The sequence below is a fragment of the Oryzias melastigma genome, linkage group LG18 (assembly GCF_002922805.2).
Source record: "Oryzias melastigma strain HK-1 linkage group LG18, ASM292280v2, whole genome shotgun sequence".
Classification (NCBI taxonomy): Eukaryota; Metazoa; Chordata; class Actinopteri; order Beloniformes; family Adrianichthyidae; genus Oryzias; species Oryzias melastigma.
The window spans coordinates 25,349,734-25,372,261 of NC_050529.1; the positions used below are offsets into that span (position 1 = coordinate 25,349,734).

Below are 22,528 nucleotides of genomic sequence, written 5' to 3' on the forward strand. Positions count from 1 at the left end.
ATGGAAGTGGAGAGGTGAGCAGCTTCAAGTATCTTGGGGTCCACCTCAGCAGGACCTCATCAGGAAGGCTCATCAGCAGGTGCTCTTCCTGAAGAGGCTGAGGAAGTTCAGCATGTCATCAAAGATGCGTTGTTGAGTCCATCTTAACAGCTGCATTACTGTGTGGGACGGCAGCTCTACCGCCATCTGAAGGACCTTTTATGTAAAGAGTTTGAATTAGGCAACATGGTCTGTCCAAAAATATCATGTATGTTAATCTGCTGTTTATTCTATTTGGGAAATTCCACATTCACAAATAAAGCTTGTCTACTTCACGACTAGTTTTAAAGAATTCCATCTGGACTTTTAGTTCTAAGTTTGTCTGTTCAGATGGCAAAGTTGTCCTCTGTAAAGTTTTAACTTTGGATTATTTGGTTATTTTATATCTTTTAACCCGTCTTGTTTTTCTAGACATTTTTTGAAAATAAATGTAATGATTTTGATGTTATTCCAGCTGTTCTGGTCCTGCTTGTTCTACTCAGTCACATTTTTCAACATTCTTCTAATAAAACTTTTAGAAAAACAACAGAAAACATGCAAAAAAACCCCACAAAACTACAGGTACATTTCATTAAGATACTGCATATTTTGAAAACATTTTTTATATTATATGTTCAATAAAACTGGATGAAAATGTTGATTTTTAATGTGCCTGTTGCACAGTAGCCTACGTGTTTTTTTATAGTGTTTTCTTAGCCGGTTGTCTTGTAGTTCATAGTAAAGTTTATGAAAAAAAAAGTAGGCTGGACATTCTGCCTCGGTCCATATGTAGCTAAAAGATAGCGATATGAAACACAATCAGTAGTTGGCAAGTATATGGAGCTAAATTGGGGCCAATATTATTTGAAAACCAAATAAAACATTTTGAAAAAAATATTGCTGTTTGGATAACAAAATGTAAAATGTCCAAAGCTTTTCCAAAATAAACTTTATTATTTTCAGCGTCAAATGCTCTGTTTTTTAGGTTTCAAAACTCAAAATTTCAAGTTCAAACCTTTTTTTTCCCAGCTTCAAATCTTTTTTTCTCTGTTAATTTTTTTTCTTTTGCGAATCTAAAAATTTCAGTTAAGAAACTTTTGGCCCGTTGTGGCACAATGGGGCGGGGCTAACATGGAGGACCAATCAAAATCGATGAGGGTGGTGACTTCAGTGTCTCTGCATTCACTGACTCTGAGAACTGTGATCATTACAGTCAGAAAATGTCTTTTTAATCTGTACTATCATAGTCTGACGTTGTCCCAAGATGCGTGTAAAAAGCAGAGTTTTATCGCGTACAAACCGTCCATCCAAAACGCTGTTCTAGCCCGTTTAAAGTGCCATCTTATTCTGTTAAATACAGGTGAAGAAAACGTCCTTATGCTCGGATAAAAAGGCTTCATAAAAACTTCAGACTATGATAATACAGACATTTTAAGACCGTAATTATCACAGTTCTGAGAATCAGTGAATGCAACGGGACTGAAGTCACCACCCTCATCGATTTAGATTGGTCCTTTGTGTTAGCTCCGCCCCAGCGTCACAATGAGGCCAAAAGTTTAGAAATTGAAATTTTTAGATTCGAAAACAAAAAAAAAGTATTGAAACTGAAAAAAGTTTCGAAACTGAAATTTTCATTCTTAAAATAAGAAACAAAAACAATTTTTGAGTGGAAAAAAAATTCAACCGAAAAAAGGTTTTGAAATTGACATTTTTAGTTTTGAAACCAAAAAACTGAACATTTGAATCAGAAAATAATTATTTTTATTTTTGAATATCAAAACGTTTGGATATTTTGTATTTTTTTTCAATATTTTTTTCAATTTGTTCTATTTGGGTTTGAAATCATATTGGCCTCGATTTAGCTCCATACAAGTCCAGTCTCCGCAGACACGAGCCTCCCGCGCGTCACGGCGCGCCGCAGTTGTAGCGCAGATGCGCGCGCAGCCTCTTGGATGCGGTCGGGCGGTTACACCCTCGCTGGAAAGGTGGATGAGCTGGTTGAGTGCGGCTCGTGCCTCCCGCCTGACCTGACGGGGGCTTGTTGTGGCTTCAGCCATGACTTCAGTGTGGAAGCGCGTGCAGCGCGTGGGAAAGAAAGCCTCCAAGTTTGAGTTCACGGCCACTTTCCAGGAGCTGCTCTTAGAGTGCTCTCATAAATGGTGAGTAAATGTTATAACACTTGAAAAGTGGTGGAGTTGGAAGAGCGACATCGGTTCTAGCAGAGACTGTCTCTAAAAGTTCTTCTCTGTCGACATGGATTGAAATGATCGATGGTCATTGGATCGATCTGGATTCACTTGGTCTCCTGGAAGAGCTTTAAATCCTCTTTCTGGGAGTTTTTGAGGGCTTCGTGGAGAGGCGGAAGTGAACGCCCACATGTGAAGGACAGCAGAGGGAAGCTCGTGAGAGAAACGATCAGCTGTTCTCCAGAGCAGACCGATGCTGCTGCTGACAGAACCACGGTACTAACTCAGTTATGACGTAGTTCCTCCAGAAAAGGCGCGTTGTCCCCTCCAGGTTTAGTTTGTGGGGATGATGACCTAAGCGTCCTGTCACACGTGGGTATGGCATCGGTCGGTGAACCTGTGGCTTTTGGGGTTTGATCACATTTCTCAAGTGTTCAGATCAGATTTTGGGTAAACAGATGTGATGGAATAAATGATCGTGACTGTACATGATTGTAACTGTCCAAACACGCTCAGTGTGGAGCAGGAATGAGTCAGGTGAGTAGACAGCAGTTTGAGAAACCTCAACATGTTTAAGTTTGTTTCAGTAGAAATTAAGCACCAAATGCATTTCAACAAAAAGGACTTAATTTGAAATGTCTGCTCCCTGAAACTGTGTGATAAAAGAAGGAATTTATCTTTAACTTAAAGATGTAAACCAACAGTAGACGATTGTCAGAAATAAGGAACATGAGAAGACATTATGGAAGCCACAGAGTACTTCAGCACCTCATGTTTGGTGATGGACCGACAGTTGAGATCAGACAGGACCCTGTGGATCATGATGTTCGCAGACGATACTGTGATTTGTAGGGAGCAGGGGGAGTAGTGCCCCCACAAACGATCACTTCAATAGTCGACTAATCAGGTCATCCACAAACTGGATGTAAAACACACATTAACCCTCATTAGCTTTAAACTAACTAGAAATAAAGACAATTAAGATGATAGTTTCATACCATTTATTACGATCACTATTACTTTTAATGACTCATGCAGCCTCTGTCCTTCATTAGTTTCTGGTAGGGGTGTAATGGATCTCAAAACTCACGGTTCAGATCAGTAAAAAGTAAAAAAAAACACAGCAAAAACAACAATATTAAATGCCTAAAATTATTTTTTGGAAAAGCTTCAAAACACATATTTAATATTGTTAGTTCATTGAGGCCTATTTATAGAAATAAAACATCTTTGAACTTTGAACACAAACAAAATGCTAAAACATGTATTTTCTAATGACATTTACATGTCTTGTGACCAAATCTACAAAAACTGACAGAAAAGAATGCTTAAAAATAGTGTTAAAAACACTAAATCTATCTGGAGTACGCCTTAAAATTCTGATGACCAGTTAAAATTAAACTTAAAATTCTTTTTTTGGTATTAATTGTTTTATTAAACACTGGGAACATTTTATTATCTAAATTAATAATTGTTATCCGTTAAACATGGCGCTGCTGAGCTCGCGTTTCCTGGCGAGCTATGATCCCTTTGGCTTGCCGTACTCCCCCCCCCTGTTACAGAGCGGTTTTCTCCTGTGCAGTACGGTTGCTGCTCTTAACTGGGAGATTCTCTGAATCCAGAAATGGAAACGTGAACCAATGCTTTTATTCAGCTCTTGAAATTAAATAAACCTGATATTTAATCATTTGGGGCCTCCATGATGAAGTCAAGAAAGGTTTTTGACAGAGACTCCTCCCACACGCAGCAGGAGCTTCAGGTGAACAGACTTTTGGAGAACTGTCAAGCAGCTGCTTTAGCACTTGTTAAAACATTACATTAATTTGATGCAAATTCCATTCCGGACAATTAATTTCAATGATGCGAGCCAGAGGTGTGTGTGCATGGGGGGTGGGGGTTGGGGTGGTCCAGGGTACACGTGTGTATCAAACTGTGGCTTGTGATCCATACGGATCTTGTGATCCGTACGGATCACTGTCTAAAAATCTTGAAAATGCCAAAATAGTCCAAAAAGCTAGCAGAATGACATTTTAAAACTTTTAAAATGTAACTTTTTAACATATTTATGAATTATAAAAAAGCAGGAATATTATTCCAGAATAAATCAACTTAAACCTTAAATATTATGCTACAAGAACATGTTAGAAGCACAGAAAAGACGGTTTTCATTGGAATGGGTCTTTAAAGCCATTAACTGACCAATGAGATGCCTCAATTAAAGTGGATGCCCCCCCCCATGCCCCCCACATCCAATGTTCAAAACCTTTGATTGACAGATCCTCCCACTTTCAAGTGGGAGGGGTTGACTCCTGAATGGTCGGAGTGGTTGGTGGCAGGAGGTGAAGATAACCAGGAAGTAACAGAACGTTGCAGTACCTCAAATGACCAGAGTGAGCAACGAGCTTAGTGAGCAATTTCCCATCGACTCCCATGTTAAAGTCATCATTTTCACCCCTCAAAAAAAAACTATAATGCCTGGTGTTTTTTTTTAAATTCATTAATTGTTGTATATTTGATTCATGACAATTCTCAGTCCAGCGGTTCACTGTCAAGACGACAAAATCAACAACACTTTTTTTTTTTAATCTGAGGTTGTCTTAACAACTTGATTCCCTTCTCCAGTATGTCAGCACAGACAATTCCAAGCAATCTGAGAAGGGTCACTCCCCTGTAACTGGAGCACAGTCTGCAGGAACCACCGCCCAAGACCGTCCCAGTCCACCACAATAGAGGCTTTAAGGCAGGGGTGTCAAAGTCGATCGCACAAGGGGACAAAATCCAAAACACACCTCAGGTCACGGGTCGAACAGGATAAACATCTATCAAACACTCTAAAACTACATTTTAAAACTTTAAAACCAGAACTTTTTACCATAATTATGAACTATATATACAGCATTACCTGTGATAATGCAGTATGAATGCTGTAAGATGAATTTAATCCCTGAAGATGCTGAAACCTTAAATAACTTCAAATATTTTATTTTCCATAAAAATATATTTTGTCAAAATTATACAAGTTAGAAATAAGCTCAAGATAACATCGGGTCACTAATAACAATAAGATAAAATGATCTGGAGGGCCGGATAGACCTGGAGGGCCGGATCCGGCCCCCGGGCCTTGACTTTGACATGTGATTTAGAAGCTCAGGACAAATCGGTCTGTCTCCGGGTCCTTGTTGCTGCAGGCTTTTTTCACACCTTTCTGTGTTTGACACTTTTTAAAATGATTGACTCAATTTCTGCATTAGACAGGTTGGTAGAAATGAAAAATGCTTTAAATATTCATTTTGTTTTCATGCATCTTATCTTCTTTTCTCTTTAACTTAGGCAACCAGATAAACTGAGGGTGGTGTGGACCAGGAGGAACAGACGTTACAGCACAAAGGTAGGAACGTCACTGAGTTTGCTCTTATTTAAATGTGAGTTTCTGCCCCTGAAGTTTGAGCGGTCTATCTGCGTGCATCTTTGCTACTTTCCGTGGGGAAACCGTCTCACGAGCGTCTGTTAGTGTACTTTTCTCCGTTGTGTCGGCGGTCCGTCCCTCCTCTACCCGGACTCCCAGAGGAGCGATTTGTTCTGCTATCCCTGTCATCAACATCCTGGAGTTTAGCAATCAGAAGCCATGTCCTCTCTCTCCTCACTGAGTCCTGTTAAAGGCGTCTTATGTCATGAATAAAGTTGTGTTTTTGTACTTTCACAACTCTCTTAGTGCATGGTGAAGATGGACACGGTATCTGCCCATGTGTAATCGCTAGGGCACGTCACTGTAAATATGAAATAACATTTTATGAAGTTTTTCTTTTTTAAGGGCAACACAAGCTTTTATTTTGAAACTGTTTCCTATTTCTCCGGCTTTTTACAGCAAATTTGATGTGTTGACGGCATGGAAATAGAACTCCTTGTGTTGTGTTGCTAAAGGAAACGCAGACATGACACAATGTGAATGTTTGGATTGATTAATGAACGTTCTATTGTTTTGTGTTAAAACAACACAACGTACCACAAACGCACCAGTGACAATCCACCTTTAGGCTGCAGTCATCGACTATATAGAGAGAACTGGACTGAGTAGGTGTGACATCACATAGAAAATGCCTTACTTTCAGCTCCAGTGCAATGAAGCCAATTCAGTCCCCAAATATCTGTGCACTTGGAACCAGACAACAGCGATTGGTCTGACTCGGTCTGAGTCAACGTTTCTATGGCAACTCAGGAGTGAGCTTGCTGGAAGACCACACCCCTTCCACTAAAGCGGGCAAGGGAGACTCTGCCAATCAAACGTTTAAGGTGGGGCCAGCGGGCACCACATGCTTTCACTGAGGCATCTGATTGGCCAGTTTATAACTTAGAATAACTTGCGATAAAGAAAAAATATCATGAAAAAAGTTGAGTTTATTAAGAAGATGTCAAAAAGAGTTTTCAGAGCAAGAATGGTTATTCTGACCCGTAGAATGACTGAGTAATACCTGTTTATTTCTCTATAGAAGTCTATGGGATTTTGGGTTCTTGGAATCAGCTGGTACTTCCTGTTTGGAACGAGAAGGGGGAGGGGTCACTCAGTCCAGTTCTCATGTACAGTCAGTGGCTGCAGTAAGCAAATACATGTGCCTGTGTCATGACAGACAACAAAGCTTTACTTGTAGTGACAGGTTCTGTTCTGTAATCTCTTTCTAAAGTTGGAGTTCCGTATCTGAATGGAAGATGTTTGTTCAAGCAGTGATAAACATGTCATGGACTTGGGTGTTTTGCATGTTCTTGCATGTATGCTTATATAGTGTGGAAGTGTTTGTGACTCATAATTCAAAATAAAAGTCAATACTGAAAATCCTTTTTCATTCTCACAATGTACCTGCATTACTGATCTCTTAAATTAGATGATAAAGCAATTCTAAAAACTGCTTTTTCTATTTCTTGTTCAACACTGCTCATTCTTTGACATGTTTAAAGTGATATTGCTTTTTCTTTTTCACATCCTGCCACACAAAAAGTGTCTCATAAATCAGTTTGAGTTAGCAGGTCCAAGGAGCGCACCACCATGACACAGTGCTTGTTCCTCTTCTGCTTTGGTTTGTGCCGTCAGCAAACGACATGCCGACATTTTTGACATTTTTGACATTTTTGTAAATGAGGCCCCATATATTTAAAAAAACTTGAAAACCCTTTTGTAAAGGGAAATACCAACGACCTTAATGCAGTACGTTAAGTTTCCACAAGAGGCTTTAATCATGGAAACGTCATGCATTGCACACAAGAATCCAACAGAACATTCCAGCACTGATGACACTGTATATAAAGTCACATGACCTCGTGGTGGTGCTGGGGGTCTGTGGGTTGTCTCCGCTCGTAGAGCGGTGTCTTGCAGGTCCCTTGATGCTCATACAGCCTTCTTAAGGGACATCATGAAATAGAATGTAGATTTGTGTGCATGTGGTAAGTGCATTGTGTAGTATTTCTAAGAATAACGTTGTTTCACGCACTCATGACGTATGGGGGATGCTGTTAGTAAGATGTGAGCACTGGCTTCTTACAGACTGGCACAAAGGCCGTATGCTCATGATTTAAGTGAGAGGCTGTAGGACAAAAACTACTCTCTGATTGTCTACGTTTCTCATTTATAATAGCCAGGGGATGCGAGGAACGACACTCATCACTTGAACAGCATTAACAGACTTCGTAGCGAGGTTAAAAAATGCCAAATCTGCTCAACACACCTGTGTCTCACCTGCTGTACTTCAGTCATTACTAACCCCAGTATGTCGTCTAAGTGTTCTCTACAGCCTGTTGCTTGCAGCATACATGTAGAAAAAAAGGAGGCTCTATGACCATAATATCTGGTGCGGTCACGGCATTCCCTGTAGAGCACATGTGTCAAAGTCAAGGCCCTCCAGATCATTTTATTCTATTGTTATTAATGACCCGATGTTATCTTGCTCTTATTTCTAGCTTTTAGAATTTTGACAAAAAAATTTTTTTGGGAGAGTAAAATATTGAAAGTTATTTAAGGTTTAAGTTGATTTATTGTAGAATAATATTCCTTCCTTTTTGTGATTCATATTTATGCTAAAAGGTTTTGGTTTTAAAGGTTTAAAAATAGTCATTCTGTTAGCTTATTGGACTATTTTGGCATTTACTAAGAATATTTAGGCTGTTTTGGAGTTTATCTTATATATAACGCTAACTATTTTGGCTAATTTGGTCTTTTTTTTCATTTTTTAGTTTTAGTTTTTTAGGCTAATTTGGCAGTTAACTAATATTTTAACAATCAGCTTCAGTGTTTTCATCTATCAATTTCAGCATCTTCATCAGCCAAATCTAGCTTGCGGCATTCACACTAGGATTATCACAGGTAATGCTATATATCAAGTTCATCATTATGTTAAAAAGTTACAGTTTTAAAAATGGATTTTTAGTGTGTTGAATAAATGTTTGTCATTTACGACCTGTGTTCGGCTCAGCTCTGAACGACAGCTAAAGCAGCTTTTGTTGTTCCAGCTCCATGGCTGGCAGCCAGGCATAAAGAACCCCTACAGAGGGCTGGTGGTCTGGCAGCTTCCAGAGAGTCTGAGCATCACCGTCACACTCTTCAAGGTATGATGGGAAGTCTGTGTGCTGGTCAGTTGAAACATGGTCTGGGTGCTTGATCATCATCAGATAAAAAGCTTCCTGGCTTTACGGCTCATTAATAGTTGACAAGTATTTAAATGTGTTTGTACTCAGAACATTTGAGTAGAAGTACTCCTGCACAACACGAGCTTTATGGTGGGAGACACAAAGTAGAGAATAAATTCACACAACGGGTTAGACTTCAACTTTTCTGATAAAGCATTTTTGTCTTCTGTATGCATTGGAAAAAAATACATCAAACTTGAGCTAAATTAATTACAACTGTTGTGTCATTGTGATTCCAGCCTCTGCAGGTCAACTTGTCTCAACTTTATTCAAATAAAGCCTGTAAAAGTGACCAACACATTACATTTAGAGGGGACGGATGGGGAAGATTTCCTCTAGGAACCAGACTTATGCCTGGTTTACACTGGACGCTGAGGCGCCGCAGAACGGAGGCCGCCTACATTCAACGCCCTTGTCAACCTATAGCAGGAGTCTATAACCTGCAGCTCCAGATCCACATGTGACACTTTTATCTCCATGGTGACTCATTTACAAACCTAAAATAAGTCATAGAGACTGCTGATCCAGACATGTCGACCGTCAGAGTCAGCAGCTCCTTAACCAAAACTACCTAAAGAAAACAAATAAACAAAGCCTGTAAACTAAGACTATCAAGATCCAACCCCAAACTAAAATAACAAAACCCAGCAGAGTAAGACTGCTGAGGACAGAGAGGAGAAAAAGAACAAAAAAAAAGAAAAAAATAATTATTTAAAGTAAGAATGACTTAATTAGTATTTATTTAATTTAGTTAAATGTATAAATTGATGTCTGAGGTTCACATAGATGATAAACTATGTAGGTTTTTACATCTTGTTGACCTGAAGACATCTTGTTTGATCAACTCTACCTCCAGAATGAACAGATTTGATATGGAAAACTTTGGTAAAAAGTTTGATCTTTATGAGTTAAAAGCACATTTTATCTTATGCTGAACAACATTGGTTATAAAATATCACATGTTGAGAGATGCTAGGTTATTTTTAGACATAATTCATATGTATTATTAAGAAAAAGAAGATTAAATTTCTTAAAGGCTGAACTCAGACTATGCAGCTCCTTCTTGGTTCTGATCAGTACAAAACGAGCTCAAATGGCTCTTTTACTGTTAAAGTTGCCGACCCCTGACCTACAGTGTGGTTCACAGCAGACGTGGAGCTCGGCGGTCCTCTGCGGGAGGCTCACGTCGTGCAGAGGATCGTTTCACCGTCTGGTCTTTTTGTGCGTGAGCCGCCAGCAATCCGCTTCAAGTATGGCAGGAAATGACATCAAGATACATGAGAAAATCCGGTTTATTTTCAAAATATGACCTATTTTTCACAATTAAACACTGCTGTTGACAAATGTGATCATGTGTTTGTATCTAAACAGACTGTAGAGATGAATAAACACACAATCACAACCCAAACACTTCTCTCTCTGAGTGTCTCAACAACAGATAAGTTAAAGAAGTGTAGGTCTACTAACTACTTGCTTCTTCTTAGCAGAAACCTGGGGTCATATTTTTAGGTTATTAACTTATCCATGATGATAAAAACAGAAAAGCTGTAACATAAGCACCTGTTGACTGTCACAGGAAAATGCTGCTGTGCATTGAAAGAGAGCGTGGATGCTGCGTGCACTCCAGCGTCCAGCGTGAACCCAGCATTAAATCACCAGTTAGAACCCCAAACCTACAAACATCCCAACCCCAGGAACTATAAGTGATTTGCTGGTGGGAATGTGCTTACGATGATTTGTTCAACCACAGGAGCCTACTGCAAAAGAATTTGAGGACAAGGACTGGAGTTTCGTCATTGAAAACGTAAGTCTGTCATTTTTGCATGATAAAATAGTAGAAAATGACTCTTTGATGTGCCTCAACGTGTTTACCACGTGTTGAAAAACAAAATACTGTACCGCAGTGATCCCCTAACCCCAGTCCACGAGTCGCAGAGAATAAACATTTTATTTTAATGTAAAAATGAATTTCAATAAAGGGGAAAATTGTGAGGTGCAAATGTTTTTATTATTATTTTTTTGGTTTCCTGTCAGGAGACGAGAGGCCATAGAAAAGTGTTGGCATCAGGCGATGTGAACATGAAGAAATATGCCAGTGACACTCCAGCTACATTCGACGTCATCCTGAAACTCAAGCCTCTGTCTGTGAAGGTGGTTGAAGCTACACTGAAGGTGACCCTGTCCTGCATCTTCCTAAAGGAAGGCAAAGCCACGTGAGTTTGCTCCGGAGCATGTCTGTCTAATTCCTGACGGAAAGGTCTGCTTCTGGGATTTGAGAGGATTTTGTCTTCTGTTTCCCAGGGATGAAGACATGCAGAGTCTCGCTAGTTTGCTCAGCATAAAGCAGAGTGACATTGGCAATCTGGATGACTTTAATGACAGCGATGATGAAGGCAGTAAGGAGAAAAAGAGCGGCTTTGGAACTGGACAAGAAATTCATGTGATGGGTAAATTCACCTTCAGTTTTAGAGCAGAATAAGTAATACTGAAGCTAAACGACTCCATTCTTCAGTTTAACTAAATGAAGTCACTTTTTTCCTCTACCGCTGCTATTGTAACATCTGTACCATCACAATGAGCTGATGTGGTTTCCAACGTGAGCACCTTTGGGCCAATCAGAAGTTCAGAGTACCAGCCTTCTGTGTGGGGACACAACAACCGACTCAGTCTCCATTTTTGTGAGATACGGAGGTTCCCATCTTGGAGCCAGAAGACAGGGATTGGTCAACGTTTCTATGGCAACTACAGAAGTGAGCTTGTTCAAAGTCCACACCCCTACCACTGAAAGTGGAAGGGGTGTGGACTGTCAATCAAATGTGAAGGTGGGGCCAGCGGGCTTTCACTGAGGCATCTGATTGGTCAGTTTATAACCTGAATAACTTGCAATAAAGAAAAAATAGAATGAAAAAAAGTTGGGATTATCAAGAAGATTTAAGAAAAGGTATCAGATCAAGAATGGTTATTCTGACCAATGGAGCAACTGCTGGTTATTTCTCTATCAAAGGTTATGGGGTTTTGGCTTCTTGGAGCCAGCAGGTACTTAGGGGGTCTCTCAGTCCAGTTCTCATATACTGTTAACGCCATTTACCTATCCATACATTCGTTTTTCAAACCTGTTCAATCTTTTCCGGGAATGCTGGAGCCTATCCTGTCACTGTTGGGTGACAGTGAGGTTTGCAGGTTCATTGCAGGGCAGCAGACACACAACTACACACACTCACGTTTACACCTTAGAGTTCTTGTGAAGTCTCCAATGAACCCATGAGGTGTTTGGACAGTGGGAGGAAGCTGGAGAAAACCCACTCATGATCGAGATCATCCAAACTCCACACAGAAAGAAGCCAGCAGGGATTTGAACCAGGGCCTTCTCACTGGACTAGAGTGCTCTTCACAGTTCTGTCGGGTTGTTTTACATAAAACAAATGGTGAACACTTGTTTTGATTCTGAGGTAGTGATCACCACCTTTTACAGCAGTTGTAATCTTTTTTCTTCTCTTCAGAGTATAGCAGACAGCTGAGCACTCTTAATGAAGAGGACCCTCAACACACAGGTGAGCAGCAGCACTGAGTTCACTGCAGAATCTCTAGACCAACTTCATTCTTGTCTTTGTTCTTCAGCTTTGGACCCCCCCATCCCCAAGTCACAGCAGCTTGGAGTTTCAAACTGTGAACAGGTCAGAAGTGAAGAGCTCAAGTCGTCATCATCAGGGTGAGTAGTTCTGTGGGAGCCTTACAGAGAACCCCAGAACCTCATTACACTGTAAAAGCACAGAAGCTGCTTCCTCGAATCCACGTGTGTCAAAGTCGATGTTGAATTCAACATGTCTGAAAACAGTTCGTTTAATGTGTTTGTGTCTTTTTGCAGGAGTTTGGAAAAAAGAGAAAACTCCCTTTCCCGACCCGTGCCTCTTCCTCGTGGACAGAGCCAACGCTCCGAGGCTTCACCAACGGGAACACAATCAGAACCAACCAGAGACGCAACACAGTCGCAGAAAAAACAAAGAGATGTGAGTAACACGCTGCAAAAACGGAATCTTCATCACAAAAGAACAAAAAGAAAAAAGAAAAAAATTAGACAAGCGAGCAGAATGACAATTTTTAAAACTTTAAAACTGTAACTTTTTAACATAATTATGAATAATAAAAATGCAGGAATATTATTCCAGAATAAATCAAATTAAACCTCAAATAACTTTCAATATTTTACTATCCATAAAAAATATATTTAGTCCAATTAATACAAATTAGAAATAAGTACAAGATAACATCAGGTCATTAATAACAGTAAAATAAAATGATCTGGATGAACAATGAACAATGTCTATCCTGTTAAGGTGCTAGTGACTTTTTTTTCTATCCACCAAATTGAAATCTAATTTGGCGGGTAGGGGAGTGTTCCTTTTAAACCCCTGTTTATATAAACATATTTACAGTATATAATCCAGTTTTTCAATAGAAAAATAATCTTAGTTTGAGAAAATGTGTTTTACTGACTAGAATAGTTTTCTTAAAAGCACCTGGTTTGCTGATTGAAGCTTCTGTTCTATACACGGCTCTCCTGTTTGTGACGTTTTTTCTCATCACTCACTCAGAGTTCTGCTGCTTTGGTAACGTCCAGTCAGTCTCTGCTGAAGTGGTGTCAGGAGGTCACAAAGGATCACAAGGGAGTAAAGATCTCAAACTTCTCCACTTCCTGGAGAAATGGTCTGGCATTCTGTGCTATCCTGGACCACTTTCATCCAGAAAAAATGTAAGAAATACCTCACATGTTATCCCCCCCCTTTTTAAAATGTAAATTCAGTTACTCAGTAGTTCCTTTTTTTTTCTCTCAGAAATTACAAAATGCTGGACCCATATGACATCAAGCAAAACAACAAAAAGGTTTGTTTTAAAAGTAGCATCAAGACACAACAACCTGTAGCATCACATCTAGCACAAATAAAGAATAGCTTTAACTCTTAGTAAATGATCATTTTTAGCCAGGATATGTCTTTTCATGTACTGTAAGTTTTCAACCGTTAACAAGATCATTCCTCAATCATTCCACGATCATCCCAGGAGATTGTGAAGGAAAAATGCGGGTCAACGAGCCCATGTTCGGTTGTGTTTTCTCAAGAATGATGTTTCTAACCTCATGATTGGTTCTTGTAGGCCTTCGACGGCTTTGCTGAACTTGGCATTTCTCGCCTGCTGGACCCTTCAGACTTGGTCCTGCTGGAGGTGCCCGACCACCTGATTGTTATGACCTACCTCAACCAGATCCACACCCATTTTACAGGCCAGCAGCTCAGCGTGCTGCACATAGAGAAGGACTGCAGTGAAACCAGATATGCTGTAGCAGACAGCAACGACACCCGGGCGAGCCAGGAGGAAACGTTTCAGTACTGCATCCAGAGACTCCAGGAGGAGGCGCAAAGTTCTGAGGGAACCGGGACGGAAAACGCTCCCGAGAAGGCAGGCAGCAGGAGCAAGGACGTGGCTCCTCCTTCTGAAGCTGAACAAGTTCCATCAACAAGTACAGCAGGAAGTACTCAGCACCCAGTGCCACGAGCGAGGACTCGCTTCTCAGCCAAGTCTAGCTTCATCCGAGTTAAAGACGCGGATCTCGTTAAGAAGCGCAGATCTCAGCAAAGCTCATCCTTTGATGGAGAGCGTTCAGTGGTATGCTTTCATCTTTCAGTTATTGTCTTCACTATTTATTTCAGTTGAAAAAAGTGTTTTTTCTTTATCACAGAGTTCTGCAGAAGAAAGCCGGAGGAACTCTGAAAGTGGTCAGATTTACTGTTATCACTCACCTTCCTGTTTATCTCCATATGTTGGCCTGTTGCTGATTTCTGTGTTTTTTCAGATAAATCGCTGATGCAGCTAAAACAAGAAGGACAGGTCAGTCTTGGTCAAATCCACCGCTGAATGCCAAAGTGAATGCAGCAATGCTCTGTAAATCTTTCCTAACAGCATCGATCCTTTTAGGAGCCAGGACAGTATGTGTCAAACCAGATGAAAGCCCTGGAAGCAGAGCAGAACCGGCTGGACAGCAGAGCTGGAGTGGTGGAGACCAAACTCAGACAGTTGATAGAAACAGGTCAAATCCTTTATGTTTGAAGCTAATAATACAGGTGGAAAGAATCTGCAATCACACATCGATGAGGAGCAAATATTCTCTCTCATTTATGTTCAAAAATCTCCAGGATCCTCTGGGTAATTCTATCCGGCCCTCCAGATCATCTTATTTTATTGTTATTAATGACCCGATGTTATCTTGTGCTCATTTCTAACTTGTATAATTTTGACTAAATATATTTTTATAGAGAGTAAAATATTGAAAGTTATTTAAGGTTTAGGGCTGCACGGTGGCGCAAGTGGTTAGCGCTCTCGCCTCACAGCGAGAAGGCCCCGGTTCAAATCCCGGCTGGGACCTTTCTGTGTGGAGTTTGCATGTTCTCCCCGTGCATGCGTGGGTTTTCACCGGGGACTCCGGCTTCCTCCCACCGTCCAAAAACATGCTTCATAGGTTAATTGGTGACTCTAAATTGCCCCTAGGTGTGGATGTGAGAGTGGATGTGTGTGTGATTGAGGCCCTGAGACAGACTGGCGACCTGTCCAGGGTGTACCCCGCCTTCGCCCATCAGTAGCCGGGATAGGCTCCGGCACCCCGCGACCCCGAAAGGGATGAAGCGGTCAAGAAAATGGATGGATGGATTTAAGGTTTAAGTTGATTTATTCTGGAATAATATTCATGACTTTTTATTATTCATCATTATGTTAAAAAGTTTTAAAAACTTAGTCTTAGAGTATGCGTCTAAAAGCTGTGTCTTGAGGTTATTTTAAAAGACGTCACGAAAATGGAACGTACCATTTTCATGTGTGTGCGGTAAATGTGTTATAAAGAATTTGTAAGGATTAGTTAAGATGCTGTCGAACAGTTCTGCTATGCCAGGAGGGTCAAACTCAATCACACAAGAGGCTAAAATCCAAAACACAGTTTAGGTCACGCGGCGACCAGGATAAACATTTATTGAACACTCTAAAACTACATTTTTAAACTTTAAAACTGTAAATTTTTAACATAATTATGAACTAGATATATAGCATTACCTGTGATAATCCTAGTGTGAATGCTGTAAGCTGAATTTGGCTGCTGAAGATGCTGAAATTGATAGTTAAAAACACTAAAGCTGATAGCTGAAAATGCTGAAGTCGATAGCAGCTAAAATATTAACTAAATGCCAAATTAGCATAAAAATAAAAAATAAAAAAAATGTAAATTAACCAAAACAGCTAGAATGTAGCTACATTTTTAGCTAAACTCCAAAATATCCTAAAAACTCTTAGTAAATGCCAAAACAGTCCAAAAAGCTAGCATAATGCCAATTTTTAAAACTTTAAAACTGTCACTTTTTAACATAATTCTAAATAACAAAAAAACAGGAATATTATTCCAGAATAAATCAACTTAAACCTTAAATAGCTTTAATATTTTACTCTCCGTAAAAATATATTTTTTAAAAATTATACAAGTTAGAAATTATTGCAAGATAAAATCAGGTCATTAATAACAATAAAATAAAATTACCCAGAGGGCCGGATCCGGCCCCCGGGCCTTGACTTTGATGCCTTATCCCAAACTCTACTCGGTGTTCTTGTTGTGTGCAGGCAGTGACGCGGTGGAGGAGGAGATGCTGATTCAGGAATGGTTCAGCCTAGTCAACAAGAAAAACGCTTTAATCCGGAGGCAGGACCACCTCCAGCTCCTGTAAGGCAGTTCGGATCACTTCCTAAAGATTATTGAAAAGATTTAAAATCTTATGAATAACTTTTTTAGTGCTCACAACTGCAATGATATTTTTACATTAATTTTAATAAACATTTTTCAGCTTCTGATTTTAACGTATGTAATAGTTCAAATCAGAAGCTTTAACACCTGAGGCGTCGCCAGTGAGGCTTAAACACAAAATCTGTAACATACTGTAACTTTTAAACCGTTAACACGATCATTTCAGTAGATTCTGAAGGAGAATACACTGAAGCTAATAGCTTCAACTGGAATCAAACTGTTTTACAGAAAAAATGTGTTTGTCTTCTATGTATTTTACTGCTTCCTATAATGTAGTTTTAAATGTTCTTTAAAATGTTCTTTTTATCTTTGTTTTTTTGTTTATTTAAGCCCTTTGTGACTGTGAAGGTGCTGTTAGGAGCTACAGAACAGAAATGATCCTTTTTGTTATTACAGGCTCCAAGAACAGGACTTGGAAGAAAGACTGAAGCTGTTAAACAAAGAACTGAGAGACTTGATGGCTATTAAAGGTTTGATGTTGTATTTAACTAATGATGATTCAGTAATAATCAAAGTCTGTCTTCCTTATGAGACATTAATGTGTAATGTGTAAACAATATAAATGCATCAAAACAAGCCTTTTTAATACAATGTTGTATGGCACATGTGTGAAAGTCAAGGCCCGGGGGCCGGAGTCGGCCCTCCATGTTATTTTATTATTATTAACGGCCTGATGTTAAAAATATATTTTTATAAAGCGTAAAATATTGAAAGTTATTTAAGGTTTGATTTATTCTGGAATAATATTCCTGACTTTTTATTATCCATAATTGTGTTAAAAAGTTACAGTTTTTACGTTTTAAAAATTAATATTCTGCTAGCTTTTTGGATTATTTTGGCATTTACTAAGATTTTTTTAAAGCTATTTTGGAATTTAGCTAATATTTTAGCTACATGCTAGCTGCTTTGGCTAATTTAGGCTTTTGTCCGTTGTTTTTTTGGCTATTTTGAAGTTTAGCTTTTTTTCAGCTTAATGGTAACGTTTTTGGCTAACCCAAGTTTTTTTTATATATATTTTTAGTTTTATGGCTCATTTGGCATTCAGCTAATATTTTAGCTAACTATCAGCTCCAGCGTTTTCAGCTATCAGCAGTGTGTTTAACTATCAATTTCAGCATCTTCAGCGGCCAAATTCAGCTTCCAGCATTCACACTAGCATTATCACAGGCGATGCTATATATCTAGTTCATAATTATGTTAAAAAGTTACAGTTTTAAAGTTTCAAAAATGTAGTTTTAGAGTGTTCAATAAATGTTTATCCTGTTCGGCCCGCGACCTAAGGTGTGTTATGGATTTTAACCCCTTGTGCGATTGAGTTTGACACTCCTGTTGTATTGTTTCATTTTCCATTCTAATCTGTTTGACACAAAAAGACACATTAGCTTACTTATAAAATCAGCCTTACCCTTCTACCGAAAACAAAAAAACAAAAAAACATTTGTGCTGTCTTTGCTTTTGTCAAGACTTGAAAAAGTTTCAGCAATAGTCGTCAACACTGCTATGGATATGAAGTATTATCCTCGTTTTCAGAGGACTGACATGTTTCTCTGCGACCTTGCAGAGTGCCAGAAGTCTCAAGCACATGCACAGAGAGAGCAGCTGCTGATCCAGGAGCTGGTGTCTCTGGTCAACCAAAGAGACAAGCTGGTTCATGACATGGATGCTAAAGAGATGGGGTAAGACGCACACACACCCAGCTAGAAGAAGCCTTAAGAGACATTCTGTTAAACCTGGTCACTGGTCTGTAAACCAGCTTTTGTTAAGGATATGTGACAGGCCAGTTTTTTCTCTGTTGCTAACATACTTTGTAAACAACATTTGTTCCACGTTGAAAGTCACTGAGGCTTCCATTGGGTTCATTGATCTCTGAAAGCCAATTTAACCAAGTCTGACTGGAGACTGGAACATCTCTCTGAAACTCTGAATTATGAGAAACAACTAATAAGTTGATGAAGGTTTTCATTGCTCAGGTAAATCATCTAGATGGGAGACAGGAGCAGTCCAGTCAGTAGAGGGCAGCCTCAGCACCAGGCAGAAGTTAGATTGGAACAACAGGAAAAGTGAAAACTGAAATGTAGCTTATTAAAGCACTGTAGTTGTTCTAAAAGGCAAAGAAACAAGAAGGTCCAGAGGGAGGTGATGGGAGAGGCAGCTGCTGCAGGAGAAACTGATAACAGATGATCACAGTTGGTCAGGGACAAGCCAACTATAGAATCTGAAACACTTGTTCACATATGAACCAGGTCCAGGCATTGGATGAAACTCAGGACAGGTCTAAAAAAACAGGTCAAAAATCCAAACAGAGAAAACAACATCTTGTTGAGGTAGCTGGTGCAGTTCTTTTTTCACTCCCAGTCAGATCACAGCTATCAGAGAGACAGAGAAGGATTTGAACACTGTGATTTCTAAGTCCTCAGAAATCATGGGAATCCTCACAGATCTCCTCTAGATCAGGTTTCTGGGCTGTTGCTGAGAAGCAGAGTTTGAGCTCCTCCAAAGATTTTCTATTGGATTTAGTTCTGGAGACTGACTGGACCACTCCAGAACCCTGATCTGCTTCTGACAGAACCACTCCTCGGCTGTGTCCTTCACTGTCACGTTGGAAGATCCAGTCTAAACCCATCAACAATGTTCTGACTGAGGGAAGGAGGTTGTTCCCCAAAATCCCCAGTCATCCTCTCCTTGATACAGTGCAGTCGTACTGTCCCATGTGCAGAAAAACACCCCATAGCATGATGCTACCACCCCCATGGTGGTAGCACCATCTCCACTTAACAGATCTTGGGATCATCATTCTTCTTCCTCCAAACACGGAGAGAGGAATTAAGACCAAAAGGTTCTATTTTGGATCATCCACATGGTCAGACTTAAGACAGGCCTGGACATGAGCTGGTTTAAGCAGGAGAACCTCCCACCCCATGTTTGAATTTAAACTATGATGTCTTATTGTGTTTCCAATAGTAACCATGGAAACGGTGGTCCTAGCTCTTTTCATTGACCAGCTCCTCTAGTGTAGTGTATTTTACTCTCCATAAAAATACATTATGTCAAAATGATTAGAAATAAGTGCAAGATAACATTAGGGTATTAATAATAATTAAATGAAATGATCCGGCCCTCCAGATCCGGCCCCCGGGCCTTGACTTTGACACATGTTCTAAAGATTCTCTGCTTGGCAAACAGCTCATGATGCTCCTCTTTCTTTATTCCTAGAGCACTAGAAGAGGATGAACGCCTTAATCGAAGCCTTGAGGAGCGGAAGATCAAGTATTCTCAACAACAGGAAGACAAGTGTGTCCTACAATGACTGTTGCACCCATTATTGTCACCGTTTTACCACTAAATGCTGTCCTGTTTCGTACAAATTCTTGGTAAATACAACATTCATTCATTCATTTTCTTGGCCACTTTGTCCCTTTCGGGGGTGCTGGAGTCTATCCCGGCTGCTGATGGGTGAAGGCGGGGTTCACCCTGGACAGGTCTCCAGTCTGTCTCAGGGCCTCAATCACACACACATCCACTCACCAGCAGACCCACAGTCGATCATGTTACGTCAGGAAATGTAGCAGCATGAGTGGCGAAACATCATCACAAGAGTTAACCCTTTAACGCCGGAGCTCCAGTGTTCTCTGATTTAATGTAACTTTTCAACCATTAACACGATCATTCCAGCAGATTCTCAAGAAGAAAAGTGGCTCGTTGACTCATTTTGGATAATTTAGGCTTTTCTTCAGATTTTTTTTTTTTGGCCATTTTAGAGTTTATGTTTTAGCTACATTGTAGCAGTTTTGCCTAATTCAGGCTTTTTTTGGTTTGTTTTTTAGGCTGTTTTTGAGTTAGGGTAATATTTATACTCTAGCTGTTTTGGTTAATTTTTTTTTTCATTTTTTAGGCTATTTTGAAGTTCAGCTATTTTTTCAGCTACATGCTAGCTGTTTTGGAGAATTTATGTTTTTTTTGTTGTTTTTTAGGCTAATCTGGCATTTACCTAAAATTTTAGCTGGCTATCAGCTTTAGCGTTTTCAGCTATCAGCTTCAGCGTTTTCAGCTATCAGCTTCAGCATTCTTAGCTATCAGATATCCACATTTCTCAGACACACCTGAACATTTTCACACTTTTCTCTCTTTTTTAAGCTCATATTTAAGTTCATACCTTCATAGAAAAATAATTCCAGTTATACAGGATGAAAACAAGGATCTACAGAAGAGAGTGATAAGGTCAACAGCCAATCAAGGCACAGAAAAACCAAGGAAGACTGCAAAAGGTGAACTGTGAGGGATCACTGTGTTTTATACAGTACATATACTTTTGTTTTAGATTGAGTGAAATCCTTTCATCCAACCTATCATACTAGCTCTGTGTCCACCTGTCTGTTCTGCTGTATCCACGTTGTGTTTAAGCTGTAGTTTAAAATATTTATGACGCAAAATTGTATCATATTGTGTGTATTTGCACCCATGTTTTATTTTGTTTCATTTGGTCTTAAATTTCTTTTTGGGGATTAAAAAGGTTTATTTCTACTGAACTGAACTGAGTTGATTCAAAAACTGGAAGTACTACGTTTTCTTAGTGTTTTTTTTCTTTCAGGTAAAATCTTCTTTCTGCTAATTTGAAGTATTAACCAAAAATATTTTTATTGATTCTAAAGGCAAAACAATAAGGGACACAGCAGATTTAATGATAGAATCTGACAGCTGTTTTACTATAATGAATCTGTAGGAAATTACACATTTTGTAGTTCCTCATGGGCCGGAAGAGTCGGCCACATGATGAAAGTGCCTTTAGCAACAATGTGTGGACTCTCAGTAAACACTCACTCTACAGTGATTCTCCTAAACCTTCTGTACGTTTTCAGCATCTAACAACTCAGTCAAACTTTCAGCCATTTCAACAATCTTAAATCACAACATTCAGGACATTCCTGCTTGTATTTTTGGTATTCATAAACTTGATAGTTTTTGACATATTGAGCAAGTTATCCTCCATAGGAAATGAATAGAGAAGTCTTTGAATTTTAACATTTTAAGTAGATTATAGCAACAAGCCTTTAAATATATTTGTGTTTTAATCTTCTATAGTTATACACAAAAATTGAAGTTTAGCTAATATTTTAACATGCTAACATTTTTGGCTAATTTGTTATTTACTGAGGTATTTACATACTAATTTAGATCTTAGCTTCTATTTTAGCAACGAGCTAACTTTTTGACTGATTTAGTTTACTGAGGAATTTTAGACTATTTTGGAGTTTAGCTCATATCTAAGCAATGAGCTAGCTTTTTTTATAATTTAGAATGTACAAAGGTTTTTTGGGCTACTTTGGAGTTTAGCTCATGTTTAAGCAACACACTAAATATTTTTGCAAAATTTGCATGTATGATGGATTTTTGAGCAATTTGACTATAAGTTTTTTGAGAAATATAGGTTAACTTCAGCGCTCTTTCATAATACTTTAACAAAATTTACAGTCTTAACAAATGTAACATTTTGCAAATAGTTTTTGCATTTTCAGCAAATCCCTTCAGCAATTAAAGTCAATTATTTCACCATTTTCAGCAAAAAGCATTCACACTAGCATTATCACAGTTAATGCAACTTTTCTAGTTCTTTGTGTCCCACTCTTGACTCTGCAATGGCACTACACACATCATAACTCATGTGTTGTTTCTCAAACAGCTGGTTTCACCAGAGCATTGGTTAACTCATCATCCAGTGTTTGTTGAAGTATGAAGCTAAACACATGGATGAGTGGATGAGTCTCTGGAATACAACAGCAGTGATGTGGTGAGTTGTAATGATGTATTATTGTTTTGGGTG

The 22,528-nt window shown here is 39.2% G+C and overlaps 1 protein-coding gene across 2 annotated transcripts; it reads left to right on the top strand.

Annotated features, from left to right (window-relative positions):
* The first annotated feature begins 1,846 nt into the window (after positions 1-1,846).
* Positions 1,847-20,105, top strand: ehbp1l1a (EH domain binding protein 1-like 1a). Of its 2 annotated transcripts, XM_036216845.1 has the most exons (20): positions 2,110-2,177; positions 5,535-5,592; positions 8,502-8,553; positions 8,700-8,795; positions 10,627-10,680; positions 10,911-11,089; positions 11,178-11,323; positions 12,377-12,427; positions 12,495-12,585; positions 12,742-12,883; positions 13,469-13,626; positions 13,709-13,757; positions 14,028-14,537; positions 14,611-14,647; positions 14,725-14,759; positions 14,847-14,958; positions 16,530-16,629; positions 17,107-17,180; positions 18,272-18,386; positions 19,924-20,105. In XM_036216845.1, the coding sequence occupies exons 6-20, from the start codon at positions 10,956-10,958 to the stop codon at positions 20,015-20,017; spliced, it is 1,848 nt and encodes a 615-aa protein (XP_036072738.1). In that variant the 5' UTR covers positions 2,110-2,177; positions 5,535-5,592; positions 8,502-8,553; positions 8,700-8,795; positions 10,627-10,680; positions 10,911-10,955; the 3' UTR covers positions 20,018-20,105. The 2 variants fall into 2 exon arrangements, with proteins under 2 accessions (XP_024144527.1, XP_036072738.1); XM_024288759.2 differs by lacking the exon at positions 8,502-8,553 and having other exon boundaries at positions 1,847-2,177.
* The last annotated feature ends 2,423 nt before the right edge of the window (positions 20,106-22,528 follow it).

Excerpts from the sequence above, each read along its gene's own strand:
- ehbp1l1a (XM_024288759.2), top strand. The coding sequence starts at position 2,074 with ATGACTTCAGTGTGGAAGCGCGTGCAGCGCGTGGGAAAGAAAGCCTCC. Across the intron at positions 14,648-14,724 it reads CCGGAGGAACTCTGAAAGTG|ATAAATCGCTGATGCAGCTA; the intron begins GTCAGATTTACT and ends GTGTTTTTTCAG. Across the intron at positions 14,760-14,846 it reads AGCTAAAACAAGAAGGACAG|GAGCCAGGACAGTATGTGTC; the intron begins GTCAGTCTTGGT and ends CGATCCTTTTAG.